General features: G+C 43.4%; 3 protein-coding genes across 8 annotated transcripts in view; 2 read left to right on the forward strand and 1 right to left on the reverse strand.

Moving 5' to 3' along the window:
- slc38a10 (solute carrier family 38 member 10) overlaps positions 1-11,075 on the forward strand; it is a 35,494-nt gene extending 24,419 nt beyond the window's left edge. For 3 of the 4 annotated variants that reach the window (XM_088926841.1, XM_088926840.1, XM_088926843.1), the window contains 6 exons: positions 367-540; positions 1,178-1,636; positions 1,776-1,883; positions 3,739-3,759; positions 4,183-4,356; positions 5,504-11,075. In XM_088926841.1, the coding sequence (XP_088782967.1) occupies positions 367-540; positions 1,178-1,636; positions 1,776-1,883; positions 3,739-3,759; positions 4,183-4,356; positions 5,504-6,618 (2,051 nt within the window). In that variant the 3' untranslated portion in view covers positions 6,619-11,075. The remainder of the gene's footprint in view (positions 1-366; positions 541-1,177; positions 1,637-1,775; positions 1,884-3,738; positions 3,760-4,182; positions 4,357-5,503) is intronic. The other variant, XM_088926842.1, reaches the window with a different exon arrangement.
- On the reverse strand, positions 10,219-14,090 carry ndufaf8 (NADH:ubiquinone oxidoreductase complex assembly factor 8). 2 transcript variants are annotated; one of them, XM_088926844.1, is made up of 4 exons: positions 13,773-14,090; positions 13,534-13,644; positions 13,249-13,411; positions 12,144-12,435 (listed from the first exon to the last, which is right to left on the reverse strand). In XM_088926844.1, the coding sequence occupies exons 1-4, from the start codon at positions 13,851-13,853 to the stop codon at positions 12,389-12,391; spliced, it is 402 nt and encodes a 133-aa protein (XP_088782970.1). In that variant the 5' UTR covers positions 13,854-14,090; the 3' UTR covers positions 12,144-12,388. The 2 variants fall into 2 exon arrangements, with proteins under 2 accessions (XP_088782971.1, XP_088782970.1); XM_088926845.1 differs by lacking the exon at positions 13,249-13,411 and having other exon boundaries at positions 10,219-12,435.
- A 202-nt stretch (positions 14,091-14,292) lies between these two features.
- Positions 14,293-22,968, forward strand: tepsin (TEPSIN adaptor related protein complex 4 accessory protein). 2 transcript variants are annotated; one of them, XM_088927231.1, is made up of 13 exons: positions 14,293-14,382; positions 15,184-15,256; positions 15,573-15,664; positions 16,123-16,216; positions 16,718-16,785; positions 17,029-17,110; positions 18,508-18,579; positions 19,213-19,398; positions 20,162-20,339; positions 20,687-20,800; positions 20,901-20,979; positions 21,596-21,730; positions 21,862-22,968. In XM_088927231.1, the coding sequence occupies exons 1-13, from the start codon at positions 14,344-14,346 to the stop codon at positions 22,585-22,587; spliced, it is 1,938 nt and encodes a 645-aa protein (XP_088783357.1). In that variant the 5' UTR covers positions 14,293-14,343; the 3' UTR covers positions 22,588-22,968. The 2 variants fall into 2 exon arrangements, with proteins under 2 accessions (XP_088783357.1, XP_088783358.1); XM_088927232.1 differs by lacking the exons at positions 14,293-14,382; positions 15,184-15,256; positions 16,718-16,785.
- Positions 22,969-24,125: the final 1,157 nt, after the last annotated feature.

Consider the following 24,125-nt stretch of genomic DNA (forward strand, 5'->3'; position numbering starts at 1 on the left):
TACCCAATCACATATTTAGACCTAGAAGAGAGAAAAGTGAAAAGGTTTGCTTTGGTTTATTGTAGCCTATATAAATTAAACATAGAGAAACTACTGAATCTATCTTGTGGTGTTTTGCACACCTTATGATGAAGAGTTTGAAGGGAGAACTCAGTTTGCTTTTGATAAAGTCATTCTTCGTGGCTTGTTTGATGTTTAACCTTTAAAAAAAGACATTAAATATTATATAAATTAGAACGCTAACCATGGCACAGGTACTGTACGCAGCTGCCTTGAGTCTGCTCTTTTCTCAGCTCTGAGCTTGCTGCAGTGCACTCTAGTGGTTTTCCCAGTATGTTAGGAACACAGTTCCTTCTGCCCCTGCAGTGGAAAACCCGATAGTGCATGAGCCAGTGGACAAGGAGGAGAAACCAAACCCCCCCAGGGAGGCAGAGTTACCAGGCCAGAGGGAACCAGCAGAACCCCCCCAGATTAAAGGTCCGGTGGAGATCCCAGAGAGGAAGAAGGAGGAGGAGGTTCAGCTGGATCGACCCGATGCAGGTGACCCTACACTGATGGGCCGGGCCTTACCACCATCACTGAGTGATAGTTCATTCTGTTGATTGCCTTTTGCAGTTAACATTAAGGGAGACATTGGCATCCACAGGTACATAGGCATTACTAGCCAACAGTGGCCATCTTGGTTGCTAATAATGATGAAAGATGCTACTGTAGATCAAGATATATATATATATTTTGTTTGCTTTGTATGACATTTGAAAAACATAATCCCTCCACAGACTGGGTTTATTCATAAGTGCAAGGGACTAATCAGTATAGAAATACAATGGACCCATGATTTCTGATAGAAACCATCACTGTGCAAGAGATTAAGCTGTCAATTAAAGTGTTACCCAGTTCTAGCTCACTTTTTTCTTTTATTCACATTTTTTTTTAGAAAACTAAACACTCATTGTATTAACTGGGCAGAAATCAAAGCACGCCTTTTATCTGCATCCTCTTGTACGGATGAGTTAACTGATTTATTTTACCATTGTATCTTTAATCTTATACCACTGCCTATATTTTATTCATAGGCTGTGTATTCTGACGTGTTGGAGCCTAATAGCTGTGAAAGTAGATTGATGAAAGGAAGGGGGGATAAAAGGCGCTTTGTAACCCTCTCCTAACTTTGCAGGTGTGGCAGTGCCCGTTGGGGAAGCCCACCGTCATGAGCCGCCCATCCCTCACGACGAGGTGCTTGTGGATGAGAGGAAAGACAAGGAGGAGCTGGAGAAGAATGAGCCTGCCCAGGAGGCCGGTCAGGGTGTGGCGCAGGGGCATGCAGAGGAGGAAGAAGAGCAGAAGGGAGCACCGGATAGAGAGGGGGCCCAGGGCCTCGAGAGCCACAAGAAGGAAGACCATCCAAAGGCAGGGGAGCGTGTCCAGGCGAACGCGGTCGAGTCAAAGCAGGAAGGGAAGGACATCAAGGACGGACAGGAAGGACAAGGGATGAAGCCAGCTTATAAGGACCTGGAGGGTGTTGCGCATGAACAGCAGGCTCCTGAAAAAGAGGTGCACCCTGGAAATGCAGGGGAGAACATGGCAGTGAACCCCAAAGAAGCAGACAAGGCCCCCAAGAAATCAGTAGGAAAAGGTGATTTTTTAAAAACAAATTCAGTTTCTTCTTCTGTGTTCTCTCCCTCATTTTTCAAAGGCTGCTATACGCAGCTGAACGTTATAGGGCTTTCAGTGATCCAAAGACTAAGCAAAAGTACCACATGGTCTACTTACAGGTGGCCAGCCGCCCGAGGGGCCCGAACCAGAGGATCATGGGCTGGGAGAGGACAGAGCTGAGAGGAACTTGGAGGTAAAGGAAACGGGAGCAGAGGACAAAGTGGATGGTGAGTGTAACCTTTCTGGAGCTGCTGATACATTTGCAAAATTAATATTTCTCAGACACACTTTCTTTTCTGTACCTGAAAGGTGATCAGTGTTTCTGCTTTTAAATACTTTGAAGAAGATACCATACCTCAATGACCGATGTCTTCCTAAATATTTTTTTTTTCCATACAGAAAGTAAAAAAAAGTTCAAACCAAACATTTGTTTTAGGCTAGTTGTACTTAAAAAGGTAGTGCTAATCTAAAAATAATTTGAAAAGTCCTTTAAGGTACTGTGAGTTTGTGGCTGACTGTGTTATTGAGTGTGCTTATGCAGTCACTTAAAGCGGAGACGATGTCTAGTCTGAAGGTTGAGGAGAAGCACAGCATGAAGTGTGTAGCTGTAGGTCCAGGTAGATGAAGATGTATTTAGAGAGAGTAAATGAGCTGTGAAAGCAGGTTCTCCTTCCTCCAGTAGAAATGACCTTCAAGGAGCTGACGAGACATGATATTTTCTGATGCAAGTAGCTTGAGCTAGGCCTGAACAAGCATTGTCTTCGTGTAGCTTTTTTTTCTAGCTGAAACATTTGTCACCCATGTAAAATAGGACAAAAAGACAGCTCGATTTCTGGCACACTTCTGACCTGTTTTCACGGCTTGTGTTACATCAGGGACTGCTCTTCTGTAACTCCCGAAGCTGTTAGTGGGCTGCAGCACTTCAGTGTAGCGTGGCTGCGCTGTGTTCATATGGCTCCTGCCTGTTGCCCCATTCTCCGAATTGGGCTGGATCGGAAGTGCAGGGGAGAAAAGAGCTATACTTTCTTTGCTCCAGAGAACTCCATCACTAACTGGGAGCCTTATTTCTGCTCTGATTTGGAAATCCGATTTGAAATGGCATCTCGCTAAACGGGCTTTCCTAAATTGATTTTCGTGTCATTCAGCCAGTTTGTTGCGTGAAGATTTCATTTCTGTTAGAAGGCCCCTTCAGGGCATTCTTTGGCAACTGTTCATAAATTATACTGTTTTATTTCCTGAGATTGAGATTTATTGAGTACTTTTTCCTATTTCAATAATAGCCCTATGTAATTTAGACTTGGTTTTTAGTTTGGATTCTGGACTGTGGTGTCTTCTGTGATAAATTTGCTTGTTCTCCCTGCGTTTGTGTGGGTATTTCCAAATGCATGCCGGGCTAATTTGTGTCTCAGAGGTGTCTCTGTGTTCTTGTATGGGTGTGTATGGACAAGTATTCAACTCAAGAAGCGGTCTTATCTTTTACCCTGTGCTTCTAGGATAGGCTCGTGGATGCCACACCCTTACCAGGCTGAATATGAGTATTCAGATAACTTAGATATTTCAGTCTTAGAGCTGCTGTGTTCTGCCTCAAGGCATCATTATGTAGTGTTTGTGCCTGATATTAGGAGCAAAGCATTTAGACTTTTCAGTCAGCCTTGGGATGCACTGGTTGGGCTATCCATTTCACAGTATTGAATTTACTCATTTCCTAACAGGAAGGAGGAGGCAATACGTTTGGGGTAAATCATGTGATGCGTGTAGTGTAAATGCTGTTGTTTCTAATTGAGTTGTTAGGGATTTTCGTAGCTTACTCTTTTATAATGGTTTAGGTGTTGTTAAAAATATATTTTGTGACCATTTGTAAAATGTTGGAAGTCCCTTGCATTGTTGCCTAGTATTTAGTGTTTGATAAAAGGTCGAGCCGTCAGTGTATAAACTGAATTGATGGTCTTTTTTTTACAGAATGTACCAAAGTCCGACATAGATAATTTCACTCTTAAGTCTTGTGCAAGGTCTAGAGTAGTTATTACAGACTGTCCTCTAATCCTTGTCTTTTCTCCTGCTGTCAATGGATCTCTGCTGCAGAAATTAAAAGGCTGGTAGCAGGTATGGATTTCCCTTCACCTTTCTCCCTTTGGTCTCTTACATTAAAGCAAGCATTGCTGTTCGCTGGCAGCATTCTCACATTCGTTAACTGGTAGCATCTTCGTATAGCTAGACAGGTCAAAGTGTCATTTGGGTTTAGAGGGAGCAGAGATTTGATCCTTCTCCGCAGGCCGTTAGTATAATTTGTGTGACCATTTCACAGCACTTTGACCTCTCGCTCTCTGTCTTGTTCTCATGTAAGGCACTGAACTGTTCCTGTCTCCTCATGCTCTTTCCCTGCAATTTAGAGCATTTCACAGACCTATGTCCTTATCCCCACCGTCATGAGAACACCCCCCTCACAGCTTCTTATACATCTTTTCTCCATGACGGTAGACTCTGGTGCTCATGCCCGGTCCCCGCTCTCCCCCCTCTCCCCCGCAGAGGTGCAGCAGGAGGGGAAGCTGGACCAAGCCAAGCTGCTGGAGGTGCTGAAGGAGCAGCAGGAGCAGCAGAAGAGGCTGTTGGACCAGCATGAGAAGCTCTTGGCTGTCATCCAGGAGCAGCACAAGGAGATTCACCAGCAGAAACAGGACGGAGAGGAGGAAAGGCCCCCAGGTAACACACTGCCTGCAAGCAGAGAGAGCGCATAGAGCTTGCGATTCTTTAAGAGCTCCCCAGCACGTTCCAGGCAGTGCACTTTTTAAGTGATTAAAAGAGAGCACATTGCCTTCCTGATATTTCCTCTTTTTATAAATGAATTCCTTGCATTTATCCCAAAGGTTCTCAAAGTGTTCTACATAGATACCAACCACTGAAGTGCAGCCCCCACCTGGGTAGTCATTACACACCAGCAACCCCTCTACACAGCACTACAGCTGGAGAAGTGGAGAAATTTGACCTGCAAAATCATGCATTTAGGATTTTATTCCCTTATGACCTAAGTGGCTGTCAGACATTACTGACTTCCTCATAAACAGAATTCAGGAAATTATTTTTTGGGTGTTTATTCTCTTTGAGAAGTGTTAAGAATAATTACACAGTCATTCCTTGTATTACTTTGCAACATCCTGCCAAAACATGCTAATCATCTGGGTTTTCAGAAGTGATGTAAATGAACTTTCCTTTCAACAGAACAGCGATTTAGTTTCATTTACTCACATACTTTTATAACCGACTACAACGCTTTAGTTTCTAAAGCAGCTATTTCTCATTCCACATTTTTTAAGCTACTGGGCACATGCCTGTGTCTTTAATTTAATTTACTGTATTTAATTAGAAATGCCTGAGCCATAATGAATTGCAGTTCTTGTTTATCGTCATTATGTTTAGATGGAGGATGAAATATACCCTCTGGCATTCATGGTTTTTTTAATGAGGTTAAAATGGCTCTTCACCACAGAGACACCCCACACTCCATGTTTGTATAAATGTGTTTTGTATATCCTGTTGAGTAATAATGTAGCAATGTTTGAAGACTTAAATATGAATAGTTTTCCATAGTTATTTTTAATGTTTCTGTTGCAGTATGAGGTGCCATGTATAGTATGCTCTTTAGCTAGCAATGAAAAACTACAATCTCGTGACACTACTGAAATACCTTTGTTGGTTCAGGTGGCTGAAATATCATGTTGGTTTAGTAACAGTGAATTGTAATTGTGCAGAGCTGTGGAAAAAATACCTTTAGAAATTCTAAACATTTAGGATCGTATGTAGGAGTTTAATATTGTTGCAGTAAACTGTATAACCTGCTCTGTCTCTCCAGAGGGGCACCCAGAGGCCCATGCACCACCAGGAGAGCAGCTGGCTGAGAAGCCCGAACCCGAGGGTCAAAACCCTCAGGGCCTGGCAGTAGATGGCCCAGTGGGGGCAGGAAGGGGCGCAGCGCTGGACACTGACCAGCGTGAAGGGGGTTCTGACAACAGGGAGCATGCGGGTGGCGTGGCGTCCCACCACAAGCCGGCCCAAGAGGATGCCCCTCATCACCCAGGACGGAACGCGGAGGAGGGGGACCACAGCGGCCCTAAAGATGGGACGAACAAGGAAGAGCAGCGCAAGGAGGTGCTTCCGGATGCTGCAGCCAAGCCGCTGAAACCAAACTGGGGGCAGGAGAACCAGCCTGTGAAGGCTCACCAGCAGCAGCCAAGGGAGGGAGAAGCTGGGCACCGATTTGATGAGGCAAAGCCTGACGTGAAGGTTGGGGTGGCAGTGGTTGTGCAGAAGGAAGTTGGAGCCAGAGGAGTACCCCTGGGTCAGAAGAAGCCTCCAGCAGTAGAGCAGGCTCAGCCCAAACCCCACCATGAACAGCTGGCTGGAGAAGGAGAGAAGCAGTCAGAGAAGAGAGCAGAGCAGGCAGAGGTGGCAGTGAAACGCAGAGAGGCCAATGAAGGGGACAAGGAGAAGGAGATGGAGAAGGAGGAAGACAAGGAAGGAGAGATGCAGCGTGCCAGAGATGCCCAACAGGCCGTAGAGGAGGTGAAGGCCAGAGCAGCGGCCGAGCAGGAATCTCTGAAGAAGGGTGGAAGGGACCTAAAGCAAGACACACTGCAGAGGCCAGAGGTACGGCAGCTGACTGCAGAGGAAGAGGAAGAAGGGGCAGCGGCAATGGAGGAAGAGCAGCCGCTCGGCAAAGACAAGATCTTGGAGCAGAAGCAGCCACGGGACACGGAGCCCAAGGGGAATCCGCCCAGAGACCCGGGGGGAATGGATCTCAAGAGGAGGAGGCGGGAGCTGGGCGGGGGCGGGGTCCCGGGGCTGGAGCCCCTGCTGGAGCTGGGGGGGTCGGACCTGCACGCCGCTCTCGAGGGCCAGCTGCTCGGGGGGTCGCTGGTTCACTCCCGCCAGATCAAACAGGAACCCCAGTCCCAACAGGAGAAATAACACATTCAGCGCCCGTCCCAGAACTAGGCCCCTGCCTCCCTCCTCACCCCCCTGCGCACAACGTGGAGGCGGCTCTGCCCATTCAGAACCCATGACTTGAAGGACTGAGAGCCCAAGCTTTTCATCGCCCTGAAGCTCCAAGGGCTTGAGCTTGAGCTGCAGCTGGCTGTGTTCTGCTTTTCTTTTGTATTGGCTGCTGCCTTCTTAACATCTGAAGCTCATGTCCACAGCTAAAATGTTGTACAAAGATCAAGACAAGCTTTGAACCTTAGAGTGTTCAGCATGGTTTGCTGTGGGAGGATGCATTGCCAAATTGAAACCGTTTTAGACCATTTAACTGGCTAAACCCAGACAGAAGAGACAGGAACTCCCATCCCATCCCTCCCTTATTTTTGTTCACGGTATGGATTATTTGAATGTACAGCAGTAAGACATTCCACGTCGCGGACAAGTCTGCAGTTTGGGATGACAGGGGTGTTCGGGTTAAAATGCGGGGTTCCATGAGACAACAGGAACGTTTCCCTAGCAAAACAAAGCTCAGCACAATCTTAAAGATTAAAAACTGACTTGGAACTTAAAAAGATCAAGACTTGTACACTGAACACATTGCAGTGGAGTCTCGGTTGTTACTTCGATGCCTGTCATCAGTTTCTGTGCCACTGTGATGACAGCTGTCAGATGACAGTGTAAGAAGACTGCCAGCAGGCTCCTGTATGGAGCCTTTTGCTACAGTTAAAAATGTACTGTCTAGACAATTTTCCCCAAAATACAGTAAAGTGGGGAGAAAATTTCAGCAAATGTTACATTTACTACCAGATTTATTTTCCTTGGAGAAAATGGAGAAAAAGTGATGATGTCTTGGGAATGTGCTAATGTGGAGCACAGTGGGTGCGGCTTTTTGTTTTTCTTTTGTGAAACCATAAATGTTGCAAACCATTAACTACGAACTTTCTCCCAGTTGAGAGACTAAAATAACATTCCAAATGGCTTTGTGACATTTCCCTCCCCCCCCCACTTACAAAGCATGTTTCAAACTGCTCGTCAGTGCTGGGTCTGTGAAATCCGCCCTGTTCCAAGCAAATCCTACAAAACCTCAGTGGAGCTGACTTGAATCCACTGCCATCAGCAGCAGTGGACTGTTTTCATAAAATACCTTTTAACCTGAGAAAGCCAGGCGTTGACTCATGTCTAAATTATTTGGAGTTCTTTGAAGTCAGCAGGCGTCTTGTGTCCATTAGTCAGAAAAGGTGCTAATGACAGTTCAGTGAAAGTGAATTGCCAACAGTGTTCTCTGCAAGAGCCCTTATTGTATAGTCACCAAGACATTCAGTCAGAGCCCCGCTTGGGGAAACAACCTCTGGCTCAGTTCAACGCCACATCGCCGGGTACCACACCTTCAGTAGGCAGGGTTACTGGGCATCTTATTTTTCCAAAAAAGCTGTCAATCTTAGAAACGATATCTTCCGTCCTGAATTAACTGTGAATGCAAGGAAGGGAAATGTGTACAAAATAAACGATAAAACCAAAGTGGCCATATATTAATTGGAGGTTCCTCGGCCGCACTAGATCAGTCCATATTATCAAATCAGCCTGAAAGGGCTTTTAAAATCTCTTCATCTCCAAAGGCCTTTCTTGAAATGTGTGGGTATGTATGTTTGAGCATGGCTTTTAATAGAGAAGTAGAATATACGTAGAGGATAGGATCATCCATATGAAATCTGTAACTTTACATTCCATTTTCTTTTACCGTGACCAATACAAAGGCAAAAAGGTAGATATGCATGGCAATGTACTTATCGGTTAACCTAAGCGAATCAAGTTTTTATTTTTCCAGTTTAATTTGGATGTCTTGTTGTTTATCCAAGGGGGAAAGCTAGGTCGATTGTACTTGATTATACCGGTTCCTTTAGAACAAGGGTCTCCAACCCTTGTCCTGGAGACCACCAGTCCCCAACCAGGTCTTAGAGTTCACCCAGAATCACCCGTTTTTAAAGATTGGCTCAAGATGTAAGTTATGAATCAAATCAATCAAACAAGTAATATGCTCAAATAAAGGAAATCTGGTCTGGTAAATTTCCAATTTAACAAATTGCTTGTCATTGCTCACAAAGGAATTATTTTGAGTCTTTAGAAACTGATGATTTGTTGGTTATCTATAAAAACTGCTGGACTCTCTCTGCGGGAATGGAGATAAAGATGCCTGTATTACAGGCTAAAAACTGCTTGTTTGGGAATAGAAGTTTGTTTAGCCTTGGATCTGATTGTTGACGCTCTTAATGTCCATTTCATGCCTCTTTTTCCATAGGCTTGACTTCTTGGGAAGTGTTTGTGCGTTTGCATTTGTTTTGATGGAATTTTATGGATTGTAGTCCCATTCAGTGCAATCTTAATGAAAATCCCAAAACTCATTCAAATGCATGCATTTGTGTAAGGTATTCTGCTTGCATCTAGATTGAAGTTTTGTCAGTGAACATTTGAAGAAGGTACAGTTTGCTTGACTGTGAAGTATACTTTTTTTTTTGCTCCTCTGAAGTATTGGTCTGATTTTGAGTTGGTGGCAAAAACAGTCAAGTTCATATTGCTTTTGTGCAAAAGTAAGCAGGTGTGTGTTAGCTCCTGAATTTGCTGCCTAAATACACCACTTTTTCTTTCCCCTTTTCTGATCTGGGTTTGAAAAAACAGCACAGAAACTGTTCTACTCTTTGTAACCAGACAGTTTTTGCTGTTTTTCACAGGCCTGGAATGAGCAGACATTTTGTGCTGCCACGAAGATGAGACCTGAGATCAGTGCAGTTCATCAACGTACACTGTTCACACTCTTACATAACATTCCAGACCCTTGTCCTGAATGTTGTTGATCTTTAGTGCCTTATTGTCGTTACAATGTACTGCAGAATTGTGTTTAATGTAGTGTATGTTGTGTTCCATCCATGTTTGAAGAGTTATCAATGAACCTGTCACAGGTGTACTTACTGTTTTGTGCCTCTGTCACAAAACAGCAGTAAATTTGTCTACCAGCAATTTGGTATACAGGCTTGAAATACAATGTGCAGAATGTTGTTTGGTGTTGTATGGCTAGAACTTTAAAGCCAAGTGTTAAAGTTAGCATTTTTTCAGGGATCTTTCTGAACTGATTTTTGTTCCAAAAAAACTTCTAGTTTTTCCATCTGTAAAATCAGTCATGTGGTTGTCTCATTTTGAAAAATTCTGGGATTGTGCTGTGACACTGCTAAACTCCAAGCCAAACTCTTCCAACTGTTTATTGGTGCAAAAAACAAAATAGTTGCGCTACTTCCACAGATTTATATTTTTAAAATCTGAATAGTGCATCACAAGGACAGTACTAAATTATTAAGTTATTATTAAGTTGCCTAAGGTTCAAGTATAACAAGGCAATCCTTTAATATACATAAAACTATTTACTAGGGCTCTGCCTGCTTTGGAGAAGATGAGATTCCTGTGGACCATCAACTGTCTTGAGATGCGATTTCACATCTAAACTACCAATGAAAGACGGGACTAGAAGTAATTGGATTTCAAGTGTTCAGCATTGTTCCTAATGCATACCAAAGTCACCAGATTAACAGTAAACTAAACATAACAGTGGCAAATATTTTATTTGTATTTTGTGAACATAAGTATTCACGACCACTTTGGTGTTGACATGACAGCTGACATGCTCCTCCACACCGTGTTCATTAGAGCCACTTGTCTTTTGGCACGGTGCAAGCACCACGGTGCCTTACAGGAGAGAGAGAGCTAGTGCCGATGGGAGGAGCGGCCTGTCCCAGGAGCTACATTTCTGCCAGTTGTGTGCTGGGGACTCCCAGTCACAGATGGCAGTAACAGTGTGTAATAATGTAAGGGGTATAACTTATGTTTGCTTTAACTTTTACCTAGATGAAACTCAAGCTCACTACCTCTGTACCCATGTTGACTTGCTAAATGCTCCAATATCTTGTATAATATAATGTAAATCTTGTATTTCCGATACCACAGTGCATTATGTTTTTATGTAAAAGGCTTAGGTTGGTACATATGAAATTCCCTGGACTGAACAGCCCTGCTCTCAAACCCTCTGATTTGGGTTTTTGACTGTCACCCTCCAGGCACCATGCAAAATAGAAAATAAGTAGTGCAAAAAAAGGCAAAAGCAGTCCTTTCTTGCAACACATGCAATAGAGATTACTTTGTGAAGCTTGCAAATGCTTTTTTTGATAAGTAGCTGGGGTGAAAAATTAATAAGGTTTGCATGCTAAATTGATAAAACCAACTGCGCAAGAAAAGTTACAGTAAAACTCAAAATATCTGGGCTTTTTAAAATGTTGGAAGATTAGATGTACTGTTTGTACTGAATTTCTAAACCAATTCATTGATTGTCATAAGGCTTCTGTTTTTTTGTTGCAAAAAAGCCTTTCAAAAACTGATTTAATTTACAATAAATATTTTGAAAATCACTTTCAATATGGTCTCTCTCTTGGATGTCCTGAAGTTTTTTCCACTTTGTTACAAAATCAGGTTATCAATTAAATTACAACACATTTTGATTTGAAGTTCAGTATTTCAACAGGACCACATTACAACCTTGTCTGAGGCAAGTTCATTTTAAATCACAAGAACCAAACCAGCAGTACCTGTTTTAATAAACACCCTTAATGACTCTGCAGCTGTATAGACAGTTTTTTTCAGAAAACCTATGGCCTGTAGAGAGAACTTAATTTTGGTCTGGGCCACAATTCTATATCATGTCCATTTGAAGATTTATGCCAGCACTGGTGTTTAGACTATTGGAACATTTCACAGAACACCAAAAGCTACCCTTTGTTACTATGTGCAACTTGTACAAGTAAGGTTTTGGAAAAGAAAACATGACTTGGAAAATTGTAATGAGAACTCTGGGCTGAAAACCCAGACTTGTAAGAGAGAACCAAGATACTGCCAAGGTGCAGCATTTCAAAAGCAAACCTTTTGGTCTCGCAGAAAATTCCTGCATTAACAACCTGCTTCTAATTGCCAACCTGCTTGAGTAGCACAGTGAAGCTGAATCATTAGTGGCAGGTTTTACTGCCTTTTAGCTATTTACATCTTGCTAATGAGGAGTGCATTTGTTTTAAATGCAGGATCCAGGGACCTCATAATGAGGACACGGGGTTTATGGCAGGTTCAGCCATGTGTGATCTATTAACGTGCTTAAATTCTTTAATTTTAGTGGCAGGACAGGGTCATCTTTTACACTAATGAACTTAACTTTCATCTCTTATTTCACAAGCAGTTTGTATCTCATTTTGCATTCTTTAGAATTTCTGCATTTTGTCACCAAATCATTTTCTTACATACTGGATAGCATTACAGATCTAAAGGACCCATTTGTCAAATTGTTTTTAAAAAATCTGCTCCAACAACCAGATGAGACATTTTTCTACAATTCCTATATGTCCTGCTTCCACAGGTATGCCAATAAAATGAACAGTATAAAGGTTATAGAATCCTTAATTTAAGGATTTTAAATTCATAAACCCAAAACTAGCTTTACTCAACTTTATTCCACATGCTGCAGTTCAATGTAAAATAAGTAGCTTGCTTGTACAAGTAACTGATGATGTTCAGATAAACTTGGATTAACTTAGAGTTCAGGGTATTTCTGTCAGTGGTATAATCTAGGCTGTTTGGCACTGTGTGATGAAGCCTGATGTCTAATGCGTTTGACTCGAGGATCGAGACCAATTTGGCTTTGCTTCAGTTGAAGAAAACAAGTTCTTCCTCCATGTCTTCACACGTCACAGTGGGAGGACTGTCCTATTTTACATTTCTCTTGGCCTGCAAGGAAAGGAGAGAGAGGCAGAATTCATTTCAATTTATGGAGATTTATTCACACAACCTATAAATTACAATGTTGCCAAAGCAGGAACCATGCCAAATCATGCACAAGCTTTTACACCAATAACTATTTGAGGTGGCTTTCTCTGTTCTGCAGGCTATGACTAGTTTCCACTCCCTTCCTGCAGTAAAACTGACAACTGCTGATACGGCACTATAAAGACACGAATCTGCGACATCCTGGCGGACGTCTTTCCTCTGCAACAGACTTTCCTTCAGCTGTTCTTCACCTGTATGGGAGGACTTGTCTGGCAGCACGACTGGAAATCAACAGGTTGTTACAAATGTATACTTCTCAGCCCCTGCTGTAGCTGGAAAAAATGTACACCTCGCAGTTTAAGCAACGAATAAGCATCATTAATAACACACAGTTGTAACTACCATGAGCTCTCCCACATCAGGAAGGACGACAGCCTGTATACCCAACTGCTTTACTAGCATGAAGGCAGACCAGGCTGTAAGTGACCTGGTCATAGTTCTAGCTCCAGCTTTGTCTTTGTTACTCCTTGTATCTCAGTTCAAAGATGCTCTAAGAGTAACTAAGCACAGAATTGCTTTTCCCAAAAATAAATCCACTGTGGACAAAAGGACCCCTTACTTTTGCCTTACTGTTAGAAAACATTGTGTGTGAGCATGCACTGCGGAAAAGCGATAAAAGCTCATGTCAAGGGATGTGATGAAGCCCGTTAAAACCAGCCGTGAGTCTGTATTAATTTGGGGCGGAGCGGTGGCTCTGTGGCTAAGCATCTGCACCTGTGGCTGGAAGTTTTCCGGTCCAAAGGCAGAGGAATCCTAATCTGTTGGGCCCCAGAGCAAGGCCCTTAACCCCAACTGTTCCGGGGGCGCCGTAAAAATGGACCCTGCACTCTGACCCCAGGCTTCTCTCTCCCTGTCTGTGTCTCTCATGGAGAGCAAGCTGGGGTATGCAAAAAGACAAATTCCTAATGCAAGAAATTGTATAGGGCTAATAAAGTGATCTTATCTTATATTCACTGCAGCTCTGGTCGGTAGAGACGGGCAGCGAGCCGGCCGACTTACTGCAGCCACACAACACCTCTTCAGCGCTTCAAACTCCCTACCGCAGTGACCCTTCCTCAAGTCCTGTTTGCCAAGCGTCGCGGCAGACACACATCTCCCATAAGCTGCTGCCTGCAAGAATACAAAATACATTCTATTTTTTTACGAATAATTACAGACATTTACGCTTGGTTTTCCCAAGCCACTGAGTCTCCAGAATAGTCCCCAATGGTCTCTACAGATGGAGAATAACCACTAACCTCCGAGGAACACTGAGCCAGCAGTTCCGGGAACCGTCTCATCCTGTCCCGGCTGCGAGTCCAAACGTTTTTTGCCGACATGCTAACTGGGATATAACTGACTGGAGCTGGAGTAACACTGAAGGGTTAATATCAAAACCCTTAAGGAAAGACCAGGCTGTTATAATGTAATTTTCTAACTAAGTAATATAAATATTTTACAAAATAATTTTAATTACACACTTATCTGTACAAAATAACGTCTTTTAAAACATCTGTTATGTCCTATATTCTCTGTGTTCTCTGAACACAGCCATCTTGCTTACCCTTGACCTCAATACCCTGAGTTTGTTCCAATTGACCAATGATGTCTGCTTGAGGTTTTTGGTTGGTGGAAACCCATGTCAATCAAATTAGCACCCGGAAGTTCTTAGCCGTCCCTTCATTGGAAGGAACACGCAGCCAAGTCTAAGAAGGAACCAATAAGAGCAAAGGAGGTGTCGGTCTTCACGTTGCGGTTGGCTACAGCCCGACACTGGCCCCGCCTCTCACTGTTATGGAGGATCAGCTGGAACTTTGACAGTGCGGAATCATGGCAACCTTTATGGAGAGACTCGCTTTCCTTCCGAAAGTAGGTGCAGTCACTGAAACGTAGTGTTTTTAAGATAAAATTATTTATCCGACCATGATTCTTTTATGATTAGAAAGTATACTTTGTCATTCTAACTCCGGGTTCGAAAGAAAAAACACAGCCGCACCTGGCAGGATGCGCTGTCGACGCAGGGGTAGACTGCAATTTTGTGTGCTTTTTACTTCTCCGAATTGAAACTACAGTTTAAGATCGGGGGTTGTTCCAACTTCCAAGTAAATAACTCCTTCTAGTCGTAACCGACTTAAATTAGTACGACAAAGGCTTTAACAGGTGTCTAACAGTATGCTTGGAGGATTCATATATTCCACTTGTTAATGACTTTCTGTTTGAAGCAGGGCTTGGCACCGAGAGCTGGCGAGGTGGTGCTCGCACTGCGTTTACATATTTTAATCTATGTATATGATTACTACATATACTCTTAGCAAAACTTGAGTGCTTAAATAGAACTATGGCATCATAGAAACGTTTTCTTTATTAACGATGGCTAAGTGTTGCCGTTTCAGCTAAAATCCTAAGAACTAGGCGAGTGGCTGTATTTGTGCCGATGTGTATGTTTAAAAGGTATCTTTTAATTTTGGGGGATTACTTAGAAGGCAAACAATGAGGTGATTCAACTGCAGGACTGTGTAGGTAAAGTTGGTTACCTTTGCTGAAGGAATAAAGACATTTTTCATTTTGAGTATTTTTGCAAGTGTCAGCACCTCTAGATTAAATCCTGGACTGCAGTTGTAAATTCCAAGTGGAAAGATTTTCAATCATCTTCAATTTTTCCTCCCTTAGGTGCCCACGCTGATGAAAGCCACTGCAGATGATGAAACTCCATGTCCTGGCTATCTTTTTGAGGAGATTGGAAGTATCCTTTGTCCACTGCCTCCATAATCTTTAAGGACTCTATTTATATGCCATCAATAAGTGCCTTTTTAAAAAAATCAGTATTTTTGTGGTAGTCATCACGTCACCAGTTATGTCTAACAATTAACTCATGAAAGATTTAGTATTATTTTCTTGTGATGCACAACTAACCTTTTACTTCTCTGAAAACCCACAGAAGGAACCTCCACTGTTACCACATAGAACTGTATTGTAGTCCTTGGCAGGAGGTGCTCAGTGTGAACTAAGTGAACCAGTCAACAGGAGAGTTGTATCTTTTAACTTGAATGGAACCCCAGATTTTTCCCGTGAGTCTGTGGGCTGCAGCCAGTGTCTGCTGGAGTACCTGCTGGAACGGCTGCAGGTGGACTCCTGTCATGTTAAACTGAAGGTGAGAGGGGCTCCGAAGGAGGGCAGACAGGGGGTCAGGGCTGCTCCCGTGCTCTGATGTCATGAAAGCAGGGCACCTGTCAACCGATGTGTTGTCTCTTCTATTCTTTTATCCGATTTATGTAGGCCAAACACCAGATAGCCTTAGGTTACAACAATTTACAATGTAGTTGTTTTCCTGACAGTGCTTAAGTGGAGTTTAAGAACATAGAAGAACACAGAGGAATGTTCTTCCTCTATGGTGCAGTTTTGTGACTCGCATTGTGACTTGGAGAAGGAAACGAGTGTGCTGGATGCAGGGTTGTTGCTGTGGCTGTCGAATGTGGCAGCTCGGAGAGCTCTGGAGCGCTCAAGAATGGTTACAGAAACGAAAGGCAAGAAACAAAAATGCAAGAGAGGTGGCAAGATCCATAGCAGGATACTGCTGGGCTCTGTGTTGAAACCCTTCTCCTCTCCCAGGTCCTCAAGATCCTTCTTCACCTCTGCAGCAATGCCTCACCTCACCTGGTCACAGAGCTCCGCCGGAACATCACCTTTGTCCAGGAAGCGACTGGTAAGCCTCAGCTCGTCTGATGTTCAGCAGAACCCCTCATACCAATGCAAATTATCTGGAGTCTGGAGGGTAATCTGCTTTCACTGCAGCTCTCTTTATGGGCTTGCCAACTAAGATCATACTGTCCTTTATTATCAAATTATGAGATCTTGTATACAGGGATATGACATGTTATTTACAGTACACCAGAAGTCTTAAACTAAACCCCGAAGGGCCTAGTGTCTTCTTATTTTTGTTTCAGTCTGGCCAGTCACTTAAACGACATCATTGTTAACATCATTGTACTGTACCTGTAAAAAACCTCAGAACCTGGTTGGCAGTATTACAATTATGCAGTGAATTACTAATTATATTAACTACAGTGTGCAGTAAGTGGGAATCGAGTGGGACAAACAGCAGAAGATGCATGACTGGGAGCTGATTTTGAGAGCCCTGCTGCAGCCTGTATTTGTTGCTCTCTGCGCTGTGTGTACTGCCGGCTCAGTGTTGTGTGTCTGTCAGTTTTCAGCGGTCCCCCAGATCCCATCCATGGCAATGTTTTTTACCAGAGGGTGCGGATGGCAGCGCAGGTGAGTGCTTGCGTGTGTGTCCTCCTCCGCTATTAAAGATGTTTCAGCTGCGGCATTTAACAGAATTTATTTATGAGCTAAAGGATTGTCCTGGTGGCGTCACATTCAAAATAAACCGCACAACAGGAGCAGAAGCGCTTAAAGCAGTTTCATAGCATCCACATCTAGTGCCATTTGGATCTTCTGATTCTCTCACACAGTTAATCTGTCTTGCCGTATCTCATCCCGTCTGTCCATTTTCAGGAGTTGGCCAGTGTCTTGTTCGCTGATACAGTCTCTCCCCAACCCACCTTATCCCCCTGCAAAGCTGCTACACCTAGTTTGGGTGAGTAGATGTCTGCATGTAGGTTTCTGCAGTATTCAGGCATATATGTCTGCCACTTACCTTAAAACCTGCAACACAGCTTTTCAGTGGGACAGAATTCAATCCTAAATAAGAGTTTGATTCAGATGGTCTTACTGCTGAAAAATGGGCAATTCACAGTGTTCTAGACAAGAGCTATGTGGGAACATCCTGAAAAATAGGCAGAGAGGCCTTGTCATCATTAGTGCCAATGCAAAATGTTCCCTCCTTTACACACTCTCCATACACCACTGCTCCTTAGTGTGTTTCACGATGAGTCATAATGGTTGCATGTAGTGGGACTGCAGTATTGGGACTATTGCAATATCGGGACTTCAGTCTCAATTTCTTAGATTGATTGTTAAATCTCAGAAACAAAATAAATTAATTGAGGTTATAGAAAAATTTAACAAATTTTGAATTAAATCATTAAAATCATGAACTTTGTGAAAGTACTGTAAGTCGCCATGTCGTGTCAAACTCGTAATGGAGTTCCCTTGAATCGCAATGTGAAGCGGTCCTTCCTGCTCACTAGTCCTTGTACTGACTAATGCACTGAGATGTGAAGCGGTCCTTCCTGCTCACTAGTCACTGCACTGACTAATGTAATGTGATGTACGAGTGAATAAATACAGGTTGTGCAGCAGACATTTCACCGCAATTCAATTTATTTTTATAAAGCGCCTTTCACAACAAGGTTGCCCCAAGGCGCTTAACAAAGCAAGTGACCATACATGTTGTGAATACAGAACAGAAAAGACCAGCAGACAATGGAGGAGAGGAACGAAAAACTCCTTAGGAAGGAGAAAAGAAACCTCTAGGGGTCCAAGGTCAACTGGCTGCCCAACCCCTCTGGGCAAACTAACATCGTACAATTTAATAAAAGGAAAAAAGGAATAAAGGGTCACATGTGATGTGTTCCAATGTGATCTGCATGCAGAGTTAGCAGAGTTAACAAGTAGTATTTGTTGAAAAAACTCTCGAAATCAAGAGCAATATTTCTATTGGATTGAAAGAGATGTATGCACAAGGCTGCTTCTTTACAATGTAATAAGACCACATCACATCATTGGGAGTTTTGCTGCCTTGTTCTGAGTCTCAGAACATGGCGCTGGACATACCTGGAAATGTAGTCTATTTTGGGATGTAATTGGAGGTTTTACAAGTTAATGTGTATATTTTACATTTATTGTGGTTTAAAATGCACTCATCAGTGCAGATTCTTTCTAACCCTGAAATATAAAAAGAGTGTTGCAGTTCCCCTTTAATAAAAATGCTCTGCAGATGTGGGAGTTAATACTTAAAACAAGCTTTTATTACAAACATAGAATGTTGAGTGTCCACCTGGGTTGTAATATAATAGCTTCTTTCCTTTCCAGGAATGGGCTCAGACTCGGGGCTGAGGTCTGGGGTGCAGGGCTTCGGGTACAGTCCTGGGAGGCATGGCTCCAGTAAGTATGCCCGGTGTTGTCGGCCCGTCTCCTTGCAGCCATATCACCCTGCAGCTCACAGCGCGCAGCCCACTGAAGCTCGGCAGTTGTGAGCCTGGTCACTACCTGGATGGGAGACCTCCTGGGAAAAACTTAAGGTTTCAGCTGGAAGAGCTGTTAGTGGGGCCAGCAGGGAGTCTGTGTGGGTCCTAATGCCCCAGTATAGTGACGGGGACACTATACTGTAAAAAGGTGCTGTCCTTCCGATGAGATGTAAAACATAGGTCATGACTCTCTGTGGTCATTAAAAATCCCAGGGTGTTTCTCGAAAAGAGGAGTGGTGTTACCCCGGCATCCTGGCCAAATTTCATATTGGCTTTTACCAATCATGGCCTCCTAATAATTCCCATCTCTGAACCTGCTTCATCACCCTGTTCTCCTCCCCACTGAGAGCTGGTGTGTGGTGAGCGGACCGGCGCACTATGGCTGCCGTCACATCATCCAGGTGGGACTGCACACTGGTGGTGGTGGAGAGGGGAGTCCCCTTTACCTGTAAAGCGTTTTGAGTGGAGTGTCCAGGAAAGCGTTATATAAGTGTAAGGAATTATTAAATTATTATGTGAGTGTACCAGAGTGCCTGTGTGCCCTTGACAGGTGGAACTCTGCTGGACAGAATACAGAAGGCAGCGGAGGTGGTGGTCAGCGCCGTCCTGCCACCAACAGAACACAATGGCATCCGTCTCCATGAGAACAACTACCAGCCAGTGGTGGCGCCCTCTGCAGTAGTGGAGGTGGCAGTGCCAGCGTGTCCCTGCAGTGTGCCTGTCCGTGGGGTTAGAGGTGAGGGGGCAGCCAGCCTGTCAGAATCTGTGTTTCCTGTTATTGGAAAGCAAAAAGTAAACTGAGGCAAAGCCATTTGCTTTACAAAAACAGCTGTTCAGGGACTGTCACTAAAGGACTTAGCTGTACAACAATACGAATTTGTAAACCAGCCCAAAGCCAGTGGTTTAATTCTTAATATAAATATCTAAAAATATTCTGACATCTTATTTGGAATATATAATTAGTATTTTTATGCTTTATGGTAATAAAGGGGATGTGTTTCAATTCAGAAAATTAATTAACTTGTAAATTCAACATTCTGCTTTGCTGAAATTAAAATCCGTGCCCAATTCCCATGCACGGTAAATGTGTATCACACATCAGCTGTTCACTATAAAACCAGACCCACAATGACACTTGCAGACAAATCAGCAGCAATTTTCAGCTGCTCACAAGGTCTGATCATTGGTAGGATTAGTGAATGGCTGATCACTACTACAGGATTATTTCCCGCACACTGGCATTAATAATAATTTTTGTATTTCAGAAGAGGCATAATATTGAGTTTGCAAATTATTTTTTCCAGTTTAAGGACAGTTCTAAAATTCAACTTGTTAAAACGTGCCCTAGGAACCCAAAGGGTCACCCTAGCTATAAGATGGAACAGGTCTCTGGGATATCTTCTGAGCATGCTCAAACCATATTCTTACAGACGATGGGATATGAATGCCAGATGATTGGTTTTATGAACTATTAGCCCCCCTCTCCTTCTGCATATCAGCACAGCGGTGTCCGGGCCAGCCTGGCGGGGGCTGGGAGGAGAGCGACAGTGGGCACAGTTCCCAGAATTCCTCTCAGGAGAAAGGAGATCGCAGCAGAGCCTCTCAGGGCAGCAGCAGCAAGTCTGGGACTGATAGCCAATCAGGAGCCAGCAGGGAGAGCGGGGATCTGTCAGAACGGTATCTTTCATTGCAGTCAGACGCATGCCTTCAGATTGCCTTTGGGTGCATTCGGCACATCAGAAATTCATACTTGTTTTTGCACATGTTTGTAAGATCTGGAATATAGAATAGAGCCTCTATAAGACATGTAAGAGATACGATCTCTTTATTTTATAGACATTAAAGCACACGCATCTCATGATAGTATTGACTTATCACTGACCTGGGCTTAAGTAGCCTAGTGTATATTTAGCGCATATTTGTTTAGGATCTGTTGAAAGTTGATTTAGAATGATGTGTTTTAAAGTGGATGATCTGTTGTCATGGCTGAGGCTGTTACGACACTGTGATGGGTGTCTTTTCAGGGTGGAGGTGATGCATTTGGGAGACTGTGCCCAGGAAATGATCCTTATCAACAGATTGACTGAGGGGTCAAAGGTCTTCCTATCCAGAGAGGAAACGCAGCACTTTCTTAAAGAGTATGGTCCTCGCTGCGCTCTCTCAATTTTGTTGCGTCTCTTGTTTTTGTTGTTTTGCTTTCGGTTACTACTGTTCCCTTGTTTGGTAATCCTGCTGCAGGTGTGCCACGCTGAACTGTGAAGCGGTGGTGGAGCTGCTCTGTGGAAAGCTGCAGGGCTGTACACAGACTGTCCAAATGGTACGTTGTTGTTTCTGGCCCATGACTTTCCTGCTCATTTGTTTCAGGTGTCCTCAAGACACCCGTAATTTGTCGCAGTGCACAAGCTCTATGCACTAGTTAAAGCTGCACAGATCATAAAGTGTCCAGACATTGTTCTGGTCAGTCTTTGTCTCCTATGCTATGTGTTTCCAGTCCTCATCCCAATCTTAAAAAAAAAAACATAGTTAGAATTGTAAAGCTTCTACCAGAGGTTTCTACTTTGGTTCAACACTGAATGATAATAAGATACCCAGCCATGTTGTTGAAGCCAATACCCTGACTTCATTTGAGCTGGAAGAGATCTCTGGATCAGTAAGCTACAAACTTCTAAAAGACTTCCTCTCATTTGTAAATGCTCTTATGTTATTTCAGATATATGTGATGAAACTTGTGACTTTGAAGAACTGTGAAAGGCTGTATGTATATGAAGGGTGTAAAGAGGGGTGCAGTATGTCTGCCAACCGCCATTGGCCTATTTGCTTCACTCCAGTCCAGTTACAAAAGCTAGTAGTACGTGAACGTAAAAATTGAATCACTTCGAAGGATAAATGAGAATTTTTTGTTGTTGTGAATCATTCTCTCTGTGTCCTTCCAGAGGGCTCTGTGTGCAGTGGCGTGTCTGATGTCATCTGACCTACTTTCACTGGACCACGTATTTGGGGTTACCCAGAAGCACTTGGTGCAGCTGAGCAATGGACCACCAGGGGCTGTGGCCAATAAGGCCACCAAGGTGAGCACTGGTTGGGCTAAGAGGTAAAGAAGCAGATCTAAAACCTCCCCTGTAACCCATAGTTTCAGATTTTCTAAGAGTTCCTGTATTTGAAGAGTACCACAAGTGACTGCTGTTCTGTGCACTTGCAGCTCCTCAGGCAGTTTGAGGCGCTGATGCATGGCCAGCAGGGGGCATCAAGGTGTGACGGCAGTGCCTTCCCAGCAGTCACAGGCCCTGCAGCCCTGCAGGACTCCTCCAAACTAATGGACACCCTATTTTTGCCAACATCACGTGGGGAAACCAACATAGAAAGGGCACCAGGGAGTCCAGATGTTACCCTCCAAGGTGAAATATCACCCTCCGGATACCAAAACAGCATCTCCTCAGTTCCTGACTCGGAATGGGACAGCCATTGCACGCAGACAGAGGTACAACGATGTGGATCAGAACTTTTCCAACCCACTGTCAATATTGCCAAGAATGTTCCACCAGGTAGAGACCCAGAGCATTGCCAAGACAGCCACTTGGGTGCATGTGCCTCTTCAGACACCGGTGTGTTTGGGCAGGGAACGCCGGCAGGGGACAGTGTTTCTGAGGCTGCATCAGCTGTGGTGGAGGATCTTGATGATCTTCCCTCCGGTAAGCTGTCTCTTTTTTCAGACATGGAGCTTGTAATAAGAGGCAAGCCTTCATGCTTCCCTGACTCTTCCAGGACAGAAGCCACTCCTCCTGCTCTGTGCACAGGGCAGGATACCGACACTCACGGGACTGCAGAGCCTACGGCCTGCTTCACGGACAATACCATCACAGCCTCGCCGCCATCCGACTCCGAGCACAGCCAGCACCTCTCCGCTTTCTCCTTTCTCAATGTGTAAAGACCAGGCCTGATGTCTGCAAAGCAGAAGTAATAATGACAATAATAAGAACAGTGATTATTCATCCAGGTGGGGCTGCACAGTGAAGGGGAGTCTGTTACCTGTAAAGCGCTTTGAGTGGTGTGTCCAGAAAAGCACTATATAAGTGTAAGCAATTAGTATTATTATACATGATTATAGAAATGCAGTATAGGTTTTTGGAGATGCCTATGAGAGGAGCAAGCATTCGTCATGTGGGATTGGACCAAGAGTGGTCAGTGAGAGATTCCTGTTCATCATGTGTTGCTAAAATGAAAAGGAAATGAATTAGAGTGGGTCACCAATGCTTGGCTTTTTTCAGCTGATGGGTACTACTAAATAAAGCCAGGACTTCAGTGTTAACTGTCCTAAATCATTTACCTTAATACGTGCCAGCTAAGAGCAGTAGATAAGAATACCATGAATCTGCACTTGTTGGAGGAAGCCTCCAAAGCCTTTAACATGCAAAACACTTTCAGTCAAGTACTCACTGACTTGGTTGCCTTTCTATTTCAACTGCTATTTTAAAAGGGGAATAAAAATAATATGCCCCTTTTATTTTCTTTTCCTGTATTATGCATTCTGTGTGGAATGACACCCTCTTTCCTGTTGTTACTTTACAAAGTTATTAATGTGCCAAAATCCAGTTGGCTAAAATAAGTTGCACCATGTGGGTGTCATGAGAAGGCTTTCCCTCATTCATGATTGAATATTGAAATATTGACAACGCTATTTTCTTCTCATTTCTGATGATTTTTTTGCAAAAAAATTAAAAAAATTATTACTGTAGTCAGAACATGTTGTATGAAGAAAAGTTTAACAGTTCTGTGAAGATCGGTTAACGTGAGTTTCAGCTAATGAAAACCAATTTGGTCAGAAAAGCCTCTAGTGTTTTTTAAGATATACCGTATATAGCGGTTTATACCGATAAACCTATTAAGCATGAACGAGGGAATTGTTATGTACCGTTATTCAGGGCTGTGTAGACTGGTTTCTGCATCCTGATAAGTGCCTTTGCTGCAAGGCAGAACATCATTTTACTTCCAATAGAACTGCTGCAGCAGCAAAGGATTCTTATTCTAACACCTTATGTCACAGATGTTTTTTTTTTTAAGTCTGCACATGTAACATCCCATCTGAAAGGTGGTGCTATTCATGCAAATACAGTTTACCAATGCATGCACACTGAAAAAAGCATGGTATCTCACCGTACCACAGACTTGCAGGACTCTTTTGCAACCTTGAGACTAGTAGTTTAGGTCCAACTTATTAGGAAGTTATCAAGTGAAGCATTTGCAATGCAGCGATGAACACTGAAAGCATCGCAGTAAACCAGCTAATGCACAATGTTAGCCTGTTCTGAATGCTAAATGATAATGATGTGCCCCATTTTTTTATTCTACTATAGACACAAAAACAGTGGAATCATCTGGATTATCAGAACTGCTTCTCTACCGCAGTCTCTGTAACACTGCTGTGTAAAAGTGATCACATCACATACAATGAACTGAGCAGAGGTT

This window comes from Atractosteus spatula, chromosome 11 (assembly GCF_055471065.1).
Source record: "Atractosteus spatula isolate fAtrSpa1 chromosome 11, fAtrSpa1.hap1, whole genome shotgun sequence".
Taxonomy (NCBI): domain Eukaryota; kingdom Metazoa; phylum Chordata; class Actinopteri; order Semionotiformes; family Lepisosteidae; genus Atractosteus; species Atractosteus spatula.